Source organism: Exophiala dermatitidis (genome assembly GCF_000230625.1).
Source record: "Exophiala dermatitidis NIH/UT8656 unplaced genomic scaffold supercont1.5, whole genome shotgun sequence".
Classification (NCBI taxonomy): Eukaryota; Fungi; Ascomycota; class Eurotiomycetes; order Chaetothyriales; family Herpotrichiellaceae; genus Exophiala; species Exophiala dermatitidis.
This window is the reverse complement of record NW_008751650.1, coordinates 2,396,824-2,409,976: the sequence shown is the minus strand read 5'-3', so window position 1 is coordinate 2,409,976 and position 13,153 is coordinate 2,396,824. Positions and strand designations below refer to the sequence as shown.

At 50.6% G+C, this 13,153-nt stretch overlaps 5 protein-coding genes across 5 annotated transcripts; 1 reads left to right on the top strand and 4 right to left on the bottom strand.

Annotated features, from left to right (window-relative positions):
* Positions 1-311: 311 nt before the first annotated feature.
* On the bottom strand, positions 312-1,019 carry HMPREF1120_06429 (protein-L-isoaspartate O-methyltransferase; the record flags this gene model as incomplete). The annotated part of the gene is made up of 1 exon (XM_009160632.1): positions 312-1,019. One exon carries the CDS (start codon positions 1,017-1,019, stop codon positions 312-314), a length of 708 nt encoding a protein of 235 aa, XP_009158880.1.
* Positions 1,020-1,991: 972 nt separating this feature from the next.
* HMPREF1120_06428 (cystathionine gamma-synthase) lies at positions 1,992-3,902 on the bottom strand (the record flags this gene model as incomplete). Its single annotated transcript, XM_009160631.1, has 1 exon — positions 1,992-3,902. The coding sequence occupies one exon, from the start codon at positions 3,900-3,902 to the stop codon at positions 1,992-1,994; it is 1,911 nt and encodes a 636-aa protein (XP_009158879.1).
* Positions 3,903-4,749: 847 nt separating this feature from the next.
* HMPREF1120_06427 (uncharacterized protein) lies at positions 4,750-6,111 on the bottom strand (the record flags this gene model as incomplete). The annotated part of the gene is made up of 8 exons (XM_009160630.1): positions 4,750-4,868; positions 4,932-5,032; positions 5,090-5,168; positions 5,231-5,444; positions 5,504-5,621; positions 5,681-5,763; positions 5,822-5,919; positions 5,976-6,111. The coding sequence occupies 8 exons, from the start codon at positions 6,109-6,111 to the stop codon at positions 4,750-4,752; spliced, it is 948 nt and encodes a 315-aa protein (XP_009158878.1).
* Positions 6,112-7,337: 1,226 nt separating this feature from the next.
* On the bottom strand, positions 7,338-9,179 carry HMPREF1120_06426 (retrograde regulation protein 2; the record flags this gene model as incomplete). The annotated part of the gene is made up of 6 exons (XM_009160629.1): positions 7,338-7,817; positions 7,880-8,343; positions 8,402-8,549; positions 8,634-8,746; positions 8,803-8,854; positions 8,910-9,179. 6 exons carry the CDS (start codon positions 9,177-9,179, stop codon positions 7,338-7,340), a joined length of 1,527 nt encoding a protein of 508 aa, XP_009158877.1.
* Positions 9,180-9,736: 557 nt separating this feature from the next.
* Positions 9,737-12,622, top strand: HMPREF1120_06425 (transcriptional regulatory protein GAL4). Its single transcript, XM_009160628.1, has 8 exons — positions 9,737-9,906; positions 9,969-10,017; positions 10,071-10,284; positions 10,345-10,795; positions 10,850-10,903; positions 10,956-11,080; positions 11,146-11,344; positions 11,408-12,622. The coding sequence occupies exons 1-8, from the start codon at positions 9,811-9,813 to the stop codon at positions 12,233-12,235; spliced, it is 2,016 nt and encodes a 671-aa protein (XP_009158876.1). The 5' UTR covers positions 9,737-9,810; the 3' UTR covers positions 12,236-12,622.
* The last annotated feature ends 531 nt before the right edge of the window (positions 12,623-13,153 follow it).

The window sequence follows — 13,153 nt, the reverse complement described above, 5'->3', positions numbered from 1 at the left end:
TGTAGATAATCTCCAATCGTTCAAAGTATGCTGTGTAGGTTGACCATAACGTGCTAGACAGCAGTAAACGTCCTATCATTTCGCCGTAAGAACCATCCCAATGTACTGTAGGTATGTCCTTGTCAGCACAGAACCGCGCCACGAATCGTTGTCAACCTGTGCCGCAGAATATCCTCCTGGTCACTTCTGCTCGTAGGTGTTTTGCTCCTATGTATCAAGTATTCTTACTGTTTTGCCGCCAAAACTTCCCTCCCGTATCCTCCGTATCAAATTAAGCCCCAAAGTGCTTCACTATTTTTGGTCGTATATCATCACTTCGGCGCATCCGTCAAAGGAACATATCTCACACCCATATCCCTCTTCTTTGTGACTCTCCCATCCTTATCCTTATCAACCACCCAGATCCACTGACTTCCCCAGCCATCGTTATCCTCCACAGGAATAAACATCCTCCCCGGAGATTTGAGTTGCTCAATAAGACTCTGATGCACCTCACTCGCCGCAGCACCGACATGAATAGCATCATACGGTCCAGCCTGTTCATACCCTTTTCTCCCATCCCCCACCACCAACTCGACTTTTCCACTGTCCAACAATCTCCTTCCTTCCTCGCTCCTCCGCATATTTTGTCTCGCAAGGTCAACCAGTCCCTGAATATGATCGATACCCACGACTTTGCCGTCGCCGTTCCCATCGGGTCCACAGACCAGATTTGCTAGGACGTGCGTCAAGTATCCGCTGCCGCTGCCGATGTCGAGGACTCGCGCGCCCCGATTTTCAGGGAGATATTCTAGCAGCGATTCGCAGGCCGAGGCGTGCATGTGTGGTGCGGATATGGTGGCGCCAAACCCGATGGGTTGTGGTGAGTCTTCGTAGGCTGCGGCCGCGGAGGAGGGGCAGTAGTGTGCGCGGTCGACGGAGGACATGGCGTCCCGGACCCGAGAGGAGGTTATGAGCCCGGCGGAGAAGAGGTTGGAGATTAGTTCGGCGTTGGTGCGGCCTGAGCATCGCCACGCCATGATGGAGGATGGAGGATCTTGGATGCTGGTACGAGGAAGGAAATGGGAAAGTGGTAGATGGAAGAGATGGAAGAAGCAGACTGCGAAGAGTAGAATGAATGCGTAAATTAAGGGTTTGTTGTAGAACGCTGTTTGTGTAGGTGTAGAGGTTGTTGGTGTTGTTCTTCTTCTTGATGTTTCGGATCGAGAGCGGATGTGCATACAGATGGATGATCAGGTCGAGGGGAGGATGTACAATGTATAAATGACTTCTCCCTGCCACACTTAGTGTCGATTGACGGTGTGACTGCACATCGAACTCGACAGTTTCGAAATCACATTCAGAAAATCGAGGTATACTGACTGTTTGCCAGCATGATAATGAGTACCTTATGAGACTGTTAGTGAACCGCGACGATTCCGGTCGAAAACGTTCGTAGAGTTCAATCCCCAGAAAATGACGTTGGATGCGCGGCAAATTCCGTGAGGGGCATGGAAGAGGGGTTCACGTGATAGTAGGGTGCGGCATAAAGCGCGTGGACAGCAGTACGGAGAAGTAGTTATCCTTCAGGCGTATTATCTTCTTCGACAAGGCTACAGGCACAGAACAAGGCTACCAGATCTACTGGTATCAGCTTGATCGATAGGACGAGCTTTTTCTCAGGGTGCAAATACGGGATGTGAGGATGAAAGGGCCATGCGTTGGTCTGTTGTAGCGAATACAGTGTCTTTCCAGCTGTGCAATCATTTATTTTCTCATCTACAGCAACTTTACATTGCTCGCTCGCTCACTCCCGCTCTACTACAGTTATAACCGAAACTGCTATCTCCAAATTTTCTACCGTCCCAATGCACACTATCAATCGATACGACGACTTCACTGGGGCGGCAGGGCAATATGCTGAGTTGAACAGCAAAATGTCACTTCTATGGCGAATCCCGCCGTTTCCCATACCTCTTCTAGACCGTCCATCTAGTCTCAGATGTCCAGATCTATTCCACAGCCTTAGCATTCTCAGCAGCCTTCAAAGCCCTCTGAATCCTCCCCGTCAAATCATCCGGCTCTTCCAACCCAACACTCAGACGCACAAGATCCGGATCGACGCCCCAGCTAGCGACCCATTCCAACTCCGTATAATGCGCCAGCACCGCATAAGGACAAGCAAGGGTGAAATTCGTCCCCAAGCTCGGCCCCTTCTGGACCTCGAGGGCATCAAAGAACGCGACCGCCTGTTCGGGATGGTGGAACGTAACCGACAACAACCCACCATACCCACCATTCGGGGTGCGACAAGCATCGTAGTTCGGCCTTGACTCGTTATATTTCGGATAATAGACCTGCTTGACGAAAGGACATTGTCTCAAAGCAGAAGCAATAGCCTCGGCATTGACATTGATGCGATGGATGCGAGAAATAAAGTCGCGCGAGTTTCGTTCCATAAACACGGCATCCTCAGCCCAGTAATTGTCCTCGTACTCGCGGGCCATCAAACTCTTCAAATCACCATACCACGAGCTCTGCGGGTTAAGCACGACACTCCCGCCCATGACATTACTGTCACCGCTGAACACTTTGGTCAGACTACTAACCACCACGTCGGCATGGCTCAGCACATCCGTGTTGATGAAGTTGCCCACCGTCTCGTCCACCACGACCGCAAACCCGTATTTGTCCGCCAACTTGCGAATCCGCACCAGGTCCGGCGCGCTGAGCAGTGGATTGCCCGGAAACTCGGTAAACAGGGCCAAAAACCGTTCTCCGCCGTCAAGTCGTCGCTCCAGATCGTCCAGACATGCCGAGCTGCCGAATCCATAAAACAAACACCCGGGACCCCATTTCTCTAGAATTTTCAATGTGTCAATGTAGGGAAACCCAAAACAAATGCTTTTGCGCGGTTCTTGACCCTTGAGTTCTGCATTCAGCAGTAGAATTCGGTGCATGTTGAAAATCGATGACATCCCGCATGGGTACAGGTATACGTCGTCCTCGGACAACCCGCGCTGGCGGTCGCTGCAGTCCGCGCCGCGCGACCTGGCAAGCGCTTGGTCCAATTCCGAGTCGTCCGTCAAGCAACCCGCGATCCGTCGGCGGATGGCGAGTTTCGCTTGTGCCGCCAGCTTCACGTTCAGATTGCGTCCGAATCGTTCCTCGACGAATTGGGCATGGTCCTTGTCCCCTGCTTCTTCTTCCGTAGTGCCGTTGGTAACGGTCTCGTGGATAGATTCGTGATGATGTTGATGATTATTGCTCGTGATCGCGTCATGTGTAATACCATTCCGCGATGCCGGCCGCTGATACCGACGAGGACCTTTAGTATAGAGATCATCATGTTTCGCCTTCGCACCATCATGGCCATTGGCAGGAGAAGACGACGAAGACGACGACGGCGGCAGCGACACGGGCCTCAAAAGCCCTTCCCTCAGGGCTTTCAAGCAGAACTCCCCGCGACGACTGGAAATCCCATCGCCCGAATGCTGCCACACCTGCTTCGCGACGCCGAAATGCTCCTTTGGGAAAAACACACACACAAGACTCGACAACGCCGTCTGCGGCATCTTGTTCGGGTGGATGACCGGCTGCAGTTGCAGAATCCGCACTGCGCTGGGATCCGGTAGTTGGCCCTCAAGCTTATCGAGTATAAATCTCTGGCATCGCGTGGCTGTTGCCAGAGACGGGAAAAGCATCACGCTCTCGCTCTCCCCTGGTCGGCCGTATAGATCTAGAATTTCCCTCTGCAAGTCCTGAATGGTCAGGTGGATGAAGAACCGCGGATATCCTGTCTTCATCTTCGACACGACCCAGCCTTCGCCTTCTTCGTAGGCCACGGTCGCTCTCCATGATGGCAGGGACACGCTCACTGCGTGCTCGGTGTTGGGCACGGGTTGCCCGACGGCGGCGAGCATGGTGGCCACAGCAAGAGAATCGATGGGGGAACTTGTGAGACCAAATATGGCAAACAGGAAAAACAAAACTCTATGTCTGAAGAGTTGGTGTTCAAGTGCAATAGGTTTACCTGAGATGAATATCTGTAAAATGCATCATTTCATTGAGTCAGATATAATTTGTACAACCAGGCAGTAGATAACGTAGTCATGTTGTGGCGGAGACAATGCCGTCGAGAGTCATGTTAAGATTTTTTCCTGGCTCCGGCGTCTCGCCATCGGCTTTTAGACCATTTTGGTAACGTTGGGCGACTCTTTCAAAGGGCCGTTCCAGTTCGTATGCAGATGCTTTCTTTCTACCGTTGGCCTACCTTTTGTTACTCTTCGATGGCTTACCATTTATTCTGAACGGGCAGTCCGCAAGTCCTGTCATCGTGTCTTTCCATTGAGGTGAGCATAATAGTAGTGTGTCGCATTGCCAGTGTCGGGTGGCGCCACTGGTTTGACGAAAAACCTCTAAAACTCTGATAGCTTCTGGTAAGAGCTTCTTGCTACTTTAATCTTGGTACCAACTGTATGTACCTGACCGTGCCGCTTTAAAACAGTCCGCCTTAACCGGCTGGACTCAGGCTGTACAATGTTGTATTCTGCACTACCTCTAGGAGTAGTAGAATGATCCCTTGCAAAATATCCTCCTTTTCCCAGGATTCGAGCCGGTGTTGCTCCTCCTCTCTCTCGACTACTACTGCCAAGCCTCGAAACAGACTGGCCTCGACCATAACATTGACCGGGCACTGGCAATCAAGAGCAATGATGACATGATGATCCCTCAACTCCTACAGTAGATGCACAAAACTAAACCGTGCCTCTAGATCCCCACCGTGGCCGTTTGGGGCCCGAACTTCCCAATGCCATTGTTGTCTTGGTGCAAGAACTCCACTGGCGCCTGGTGGTCTTCCACATAACCAACGCCGCCAACAGCTTTGTCTTCACAGAGGCTTAGCCGATTGCTTCCTTCAGCGGATCAGAGTCTGTGTATGAGGTACTCACAGTAACCGGTGATTTTCAATATATCGTCCGGAAGCTTGCGGGCGACTTCAATCGGCGTCGAAAGCACCTCTTCCTGATGTTGTCTGAAATAATCCCGCTGACTGTATCACACACAACTCGTCAGTCTCGTCTCACAATCGTGGGCAGAGATTACGTACCCAAAGACGGCAAACAGCGTCCGTAACGCTAGCGGATCGCTCGGGTCACACTTGTTCTCTGAACCGGCATGAAATGTAGCTGTGCGTGAAGTTATATCAGTAACCATGCTGACAACTAACGCCGAGTTGGTCTCAACTTACAGCCAAGTGTGAACAGGGCAGAGCCAGGCTCCATCTCTGCGTAGACGGCTTCCTCTGGCTTGGGAGCCCGATCCGCTCCCCAGAGATGGCTACCAGGTATGACTCTGGTGGCTCCATTCTTGACCGTCGTTTTCGAAGCTGCAATCAGACATCCTACCATGACTGTGAACAGGGGATATCTGGGGTCAGGCCGGATTTGGTATGCCATTTGATCCTGCCGCCGGTAAGCCTCTCTCTATAGCAATTTGGGAAAAGAGTTTAACCGGCTCTTACTCTGTGTAAAGGCTGGGCTTTGGCGCCAGGAACCAGCCGAATGGCAGTTGTTGCGTTGAGCATGTAGCCACTCTTCTGGGGTACCAGTGTCTCGCCCGTGTAAGAGGAAAACTCGTCGCTAGACGCAGAAAAATCAGCTTGGGAATCCTCAGACAAAGGGTTGAGGCAGAGACCCACCTTAAGAACCGGTCCATTATCCCATTCCAGACAGATAAACGGAGGATTTTGGTGATCTGCTCCGGCATCTTGCCCAACAATCCCTGCAAATTTGGATTAGACTGTGCAAGGAGGATGGTGTGAGCAGAGAATCATCCTCACATAGACACGCTGAGAGCCTGGGGAGAAAAACTCTTTGCCCAACTCCTTGTGAGTCGCAGTGGATGTATACAACGGTCTGTGCTCGAAATATGGCTCGACTATCCGAATGTTAGGATCTTCATTCATAGGAACACTGCTCATTGAGACCTCTTACCCGCATCTAAACATTCTTGTAGAAGCTCAGGCGAGAGGAAGTTCGAGACAATGACTCCCCCGTCCCGTTCAATGATTTCATTGATCTTCTCGAGCGGCTCGGAGGCGTCAATGGTAACAATCGATTTCTTTGCCATTTTGTCGTGTCTGGTATCGGATCGAGGCTGCGGTATGGACGTCGTTTGCAGATTGAAATGGCTTCCTTGTTGCTGGCATTTATATTAATGGAAGAGTGTCCATCAACACGTAGAAGATGTTTTCTCGTACTGAGCGATGGCCAAAGGCGTGATGCGGATGACTCCGAGGATCACCCCCGGGGCCCCTGAGGCCCAGATCTTGAGTATTAGGATGCACAACTTCATCTCGCTGTGCGGGTTCCAGGGGACTGTCCGATCCCGTCGCAGCCAGTCTCAGCGTTGAGGCTCCATGAAAGGCCCACCTTGAACTGAACCCCTTTCAACTGTCAGTATACCTCCAGAATATTCGTGGCGACGGTACCTAGTCACGATATCGAGTTCCTCCGCATATTCGGCTTCATCCATTGTGAATTTGGAGGGAAAGAAGGCCTCGGAATAGTCCGAAGTGGAAATGGTTAACGCCCCACCACGAACCCCTTAGGCTCGGAATTTTCCTAGCTCATATCTCCAGACTCCCCAGCGATCCTCGAGTGACCGAGGGGGGCGACGAGGCTGTGGGTCTGTTCGCTCCGGATGAATGCTCGACAGCCTTAGTATCGGCAATGCTGGTCCACCAAACAGCCTGATATGTGTCAAAGTTACTAGAAAATGTATTGTCTCACATGCCTCGTCCGTCATATCCATCGAGAACTGTGGGATCTGTCACCGGGAATCGTGCAGAAGTGCATTGCCCAACACAAGCGGGGGGAGTGGTAGAGGTAGTTGAAATGATAAGTAATACATTCTTGTCTCGAGCCAAGACTGGAGAAGCGATTGGGTGTCTGCAGCAAGACCGTAGAGGTAGGTAGCAATGGTCAAAATCAGGATATGGAAGACCTAGGTAAGTACGACCTAGGATTGGTGTTGCCAGTCGCCAATGTCTAGATTATGCCAGAGCCTCAGAGAGTGGCAAGGAACAGTCAGCCATTGAACCTTCAGAACACAGAGACTGATAGAGTCTTGAAGAGTTATCTTTGTCTGACATGCTATAGAAAAAGTCATCTCGCAAATGAGTTCGACATCGGCAGTCATAGTGGGGCCATCAGCACAAGTATAAACATGAATCATAAAAAAAAACCTGTATATAAGATCGCAACTGCTTAATCCAGGACCGACAGGCACGTCGCAATACGTGCTCCAAATCTAAGCCAACCCTATCCGACACGTGAGCAGTATTATAGAGAGGACTAACTCCTTGCTTGAACCTCCTCTTCAATCTCAAGTTCGCGTTCAGCCTTGGTAGTGAACTTCGGCAGCACGCGGAAGATAAGCGGCACCGATGCAGCCAATATCAATGACACACCAATGAAGCTGATGACACATGCAAACCCCGTCTTATACCTTGGTGCATCTGAACTGGGCCAAAAGTAACTGGCATAGATCGCCGACGCTGATCCGATACTGTTGGTGATGGCGATGCAAACGGCACGCTTCTCGGCGGGCAGAGAAAGCGTCTCAGACACCCAACTGAGAATGAGAGGAGCTGTCGGGTAGAGGCCGCCGATGTACAAGCACATAAATGCGTATCGTACTTTATCATTGCTGGTGCAAGTGAGACCGACGACGGCACTGATCCATGCCACGGAGAGACCTCCCACAATATGCCAGCGCCGCTCTTTGAACCGGTCGGAGCTCTGGGGAAGAAGCAGGAGTACCGCAGTGCCGGTCTGAATAACATCAGCAACGCTGTTAAAACGTAAGGGAGGGGGATTGATGTTAGGCTACTCACCGCCCAGATAGGCACTGTCATCCATTGTGCGGATGTGCCAGTATAGCCCATACTTTTCAAAACCGTGGGGATGAAGTATGACACGCTGGTTGCGCTGTTCTGGCAAACATAGACTGCGATGAAAACGTACATGCGCAGGTCGACAATCGCGGCTTTGAAGCTTTGCCACGGATTCAGCTTCCTCGTGCGTATTTCCGTCTCTTGCTTGTCATGCATGATACGAGCGATGGAGATTGCTCGCTCCTCGGGAGTCAGGCGCTTCGAGGGGATATGCGGGTAATCGAGCAAAACGAACTTTGCTAATATCCCGATTCCGATAGTGACAAGTCCTTCGATGAGAAACAGCCAGCGCCACCCAGCGATGCCGCCGTGTCCCTCCAATCCGGAGATGACGGCACCAGCAATGAGTCCCGCAGCTGCTCCTGAAAAGCAGATGGCGGTGTAGAACAAGCTGAATCGTTTGCCTGCTCGTTATTAGTATGCGTGCATGATTGACAGCCATAGGTGACAGCTTAGTCTTACCTATCTCATTGCGCTTGTACCAACACGACATGATATAAAGCACACCCGGGAAGAAGCCTGCTTCGATCATGCCTAGAAAGAACCGACACACAAGGATGTCGCGGCTGTTCTTCACCTTTGACATCGCACAGCATACCGCGCCCCAAGTCTGAATTCATGGTTGCGATCAGTATATCTTGGAGTCATATCATATCGCAAAGCATTTGTCGAAGCTGGGATGTGGTTGGCTTACAATCATGAGGCCCGATAGATACCATGAGGGACGAACGCGTGCCAGAATCATGTTTGAAGGAACTTCCCAGACAAGGTAGGCGATAAAGAAGATCGAGATGAGAAAGGCATATTCTGGTTGGGTCTTTAGTAATGATCCTTCCGAAGGTCTCTCCCTGGCTGCATCTTACGGTTGTCCGAGAGCCCAATATCCTCACTCATGCCAGCAGCGTTTGCGTTCCCCTTCCCCAATGTTAGTATCTGTGGAAGCGTATTGTTGTTGCAATGGATGGCTTACAATGTTGTTGCGGTCCACGTACGCCATGACACACATGAGCCAGAGCATCGGTAGCAGAGACAAATCCACCTTGCGGATCATCTTCTTTTCCAGTTGAGTATTGGGTGCGTACCCTCGCAATGCCAGCTCAACTTCGTCGCCGGAGAAGCCATAGTGGCCGCGAGGTGCCCCCTCCTCGACGACAATTTCCCCTTCGTTGAAGTCAGTTGAGGTGACTTTATGCACTTGAGGCATGGTGGCGTCCTTTACGTCTTTCCGGGTGCCTTCCATGTTTGGCTATGCACACAGTCGTGAGTTGGGTAGAAGTTGTTGATGAAGAGTGCGACGAGGCGAGTCCAGGGCGATATAGCACAGTGTATCTATACTTCTTCCATGGCAACTGTCGCCTCCCCTTTCGGCTTCCAGCCTTGATCAATTTCGGCGACGACGCGTGTGACGAATCACGTCCGGTCCAATTGTTATCTTTTGATAATGCAACCGGCATCATCCAGCGAGCCAAGTGACCTCCAGGCCAGCCGACTGACGGCTATAGCACGAGGTTAGACCCTGCCTCAGACGGGCCAAATGGAGTGTAAATGATAGTGAAAATGCCATGATTCTGACTGGACCATGGAAGGAAGAACAAGGCTGGCAGTTGTAGCAGTGGACTTTTCCGAGCGAACTTGATCCACCTCGGACTCTTCCAGCTTTTAAGTTTGTGCCGCAGTGGATCGCAGCCTTGCCGACCCCTTATCAAATCCCCCAGTCCGTGGGCCGCGTTTTGTGTGGAGACTGGACGACTTATTGCTTCCTCGCTTAACGCATTCGGATAAACCCGTACTTAATCTCTTCGTTCTCCAGACTTGTTTCCACGAGCTCGCCATGCAGGATTCTACCCCGGATTCATCCCACGGTTGTCTCCATGCCTGATCAGCCACTTTCTCCAGGTCGCCGCGCCTCGGTTCCACGCACGAGGGTGTCGCGTGCATGTGTTGCATGCCAACAGAAGAAGCAGAAGGTGCGTTCTCCCGAAGTAGGTCCAGTATTACAAGTTCTTCTACTGACAGACTCGATGCGAAGTGTGATGGCCAAACCCCATCGTGCAATAACTGCCTTCGGGCAAACAGAAGTCAGTCGCTCCTCTCTGCGCTCATTAGGGCTCTACTAAGGACCCGGCCGCAGTATGTGTAAGCCAGGATCCGGCGACCAAGCGACGACATCCACGGGGGTACCTGGAGTCCCTTGAGCAGCATAATTCGCTGCTTGAAAATCATGTCGCCTTCCTCGAACGGAAGATCCGAGAAATGCAGCCAGACACAGACATAGACCTGTTGCAGAACACTGGAACTGAGCAAAATGTGGACGTCCATCAGGACACCTGCTCAACGCATGAGAGGTTGGTCCTGCTTTTCGTGCCGCTGTATTCCAGACAAGGCTGACGGCCAGGAATGAACAGCAGTCGCAGCACTGTTAGTCCGGGAGATGCAGGCGTTGCAGAGGTTGCCGAAGTTCGCAATGACAGCAACGACAGCCCTCATAACTTCTCGAACTTGGAATTGTTATGCCTGCAGTCAGCTGGGGCAGAGCGTCACTACTTTGGGGCCTCGTCAGCCTACTCGTTTACCAAGATGTTTTCGGCATCCCTTCGAGCAGTTCGAGCACAAGGTCCGGGTATGACTATGTCGGGTATCGCAGACAAATCAGTTCAAGCTCGGCCACGGGCAACTCCAGCTCCACTACCTGGCAGAGCCTACACAAGCATGTTAACATCGGCCTACTTTGAACAAGTGCACCCCCAGTTCCCCTTTCTTCACCGCCCGACTTACCTCGAGTGGGAGGAAGAGGTGATGACAGCATGTGAGGGCGGCTATACACCGAATCCTACAAAAGCCTTCTTTGTATTCGCGGTCAGTCACTGTTCCCGCGAAATAAATCCTGAACGTCTTGCTGAACCTCACCAGTTGTGCGCCGTAGGAGCTTTGACAGGTCCATTGGCTGGGGGTTCGCTTCCCGAGGTATGCGATTGATCGTTGATCTCCAATGTCTCAGAGATTGACATATCGCCAGGGCCTGTACGCATCGGCGGAGAATTTGTTCGAGCATGTCATGCAGCTCAACACTTTAGAGTCCATACAAGCCATCCTTTGTTGTGCCATGTATTCCATCCGGTCGCCGGTGGGTGTCTCAGTTTGGTACGCCCCTGTCCCAAATTGACACTCAAGAACCACCTTGTGGATAGCTGACTTTCTTTCTGAAGGATGCTTTCTGGGCTTGCCCTCCGACAGTGTACCGAATTGGGCCTCCATCGAAAGATACCATGGTATAAGCTTGATTCCAATGCCCTGAGAACTCAAATCAGAAGGCGTGTGTTTTGGTGCTGTTACAATCTGGACCGAGCCATGTCCGTGACCCTGGGACGGCCGCAGAGCATCACGGATAACGACATTGATGTGCAGGTAACTGGTCTTTATGATTCTCTCCGCTGCAGAAGTGCTCAGATTTTTCTGACTGTGGGTTAGTTTCCTCTTGACATCGACGATGAAAACATAACAGCATCCGGGGTGTTATGTGAGCCAAGAAGGTCCAACTTAGATCCAAGCACTACCATGTCAGCTGCAATTCACACTATCCGTCTTCGCCAGATCTGGGCTCGAATTCAAAGTTCCGTATATCCTCAGGTTGGCGCAGGCTCCACAGCAACGCCGGACTCGGTCATTCTGAGCCTCAAACGTGAGCTTGACGAGTGGCTAGACTCGTCCCCAAGCCAACTGGCTTCCAACCGGGAGCACAACAATGCTTTTGGCTCACGAGAGTGGTTTGAAATGATGTATCACCACTCAATCCTCCTGCTCCACCGCTACCGTCTTCTTAGTCCCCAGAGCGATGTTCCTCCTGCTACTTACCTGGAGTGTGCACAATCTGCGGCGCTTCTCTGCACGGGATATCGACAATTTTACATCAGCGACCGTCTCACTGACACGTGGGCTGGGTTGCACAACCTATTCCTTGGTGGAGTCACGTTTCTGTACTGTTTGTGGTCGAGTCCAGAGGTGCGGGCGCAATTTCGTCTGGACAAGGTGTCCACTACCTGCACGGCTTGTGCTGTTGTTTTAGCCATCATGGCAGAACGGTGGGCAGCGGCGGGCCCGTATCGTGACGCGTTCGACATGCTCACCAACACCACCTTGACCATGCTGGCAGAGAGGGGGACCAAATCCACCGAACCAACCTTTCCCGTCTTCTCCATATCCGCCAACGATCAGTTCTCCGGATACTTGTCACATATGGCCGAAGTCGGAATTGGCGCTTCTGTAGAGGAGTTGTTGTCGAGCATGCTGGACTACTAAACCAATTGCTTCCATGCCGGGCCCCGTCAAGGCCATAACGTCAGCGCAGGTGTGGTCAGCATGTTTGCGCGTCGAGCAGAGTCTTCGCGTTGTATCGTACTGCACGGGCTAGCCCCGTCTGTTTTAAAGGAAGGAAGACAGCACATGAATGAACAGTTTTAAGTGAAGTTGTGATTTCACGGAGGACTTGTCCTATTTCAACGGGGCCTGGGGCCTCGTCAGACTATATACTTTCTAGGGGTTATACGATAGCGTACGACGCTAGTCGAGACCGAAAGACGATCCTCGACGTCTTTATAATACTTAGTACGTAGAGTGCCTATTTTATTATATCCTCCTCTATCTAGACCGTTAAATAGCCTTATTCGTCGTCGAAGAATATCGAGTACCTTTATTAGTCTTATAGTAGAGAATAAAATAGTATTTCTATATCCTAAATACTTCGTTTCTTAAATAGTTCTATCGTTAGAATAAGTATCTATAGTATCTATATCTTCGGTATCGATCGAGATATATAGAGTAAGTATATATCTTTTATCTTTAGCTATAGAAGTAGTATATACGCCCGAAATAGTAAAGCTAAATAAATCGAGAGTAAATTAAGATTATTAAGATAGTAAGTAAAGAGAGTCTATACGTATAATAGTACTCGTCGTTACTCTTTAAAGCTACTTCGAGATTAATTCGGCGAAGTTTTAAGAAGTATAAGTAGACGTCTCTTACTTCTTTTCTTCTTACTTTCTTTTATACCTCTTTCTAGTCGTTTATATTTCTAAACCCTAAGTCTTTTATCGATTAAAGCTAAATCTTCTATAACTACTATTATAATTATTATATCGTCTAGATAAGTTAGAATATCGACTAGATTATAAGTTCTAAATACTTAATACTATTAACGAGTTAAGAAGATAATTAAAA

Excerpts from the sequence above, each read along its gene's own strand:
- HMPREF1120_06425 (XM_009160628.1), top strand. The coding sequence starts at position 9,811 with ATGCCTGATCAGCCACTTTCTCCAGGTCGCCGCGCCTCGGTTCCACGC. Across the intron at positions 10,796-10,849 it reads AAGCCTTCTTTGTATTCGCG|TTGTGCGCCGTAGGAGCTTT; the intron begins GTCAGTCACTGT and ends GAACCTCACCAG. Across the intron at positions 10,904-10,955 it reads CTGGGGGTTCGCTTCCCGAG|GGCCTGTACGCATCGGCGGA; the intron begins GTATGCGATTGA and ends ACATATCGCCAG.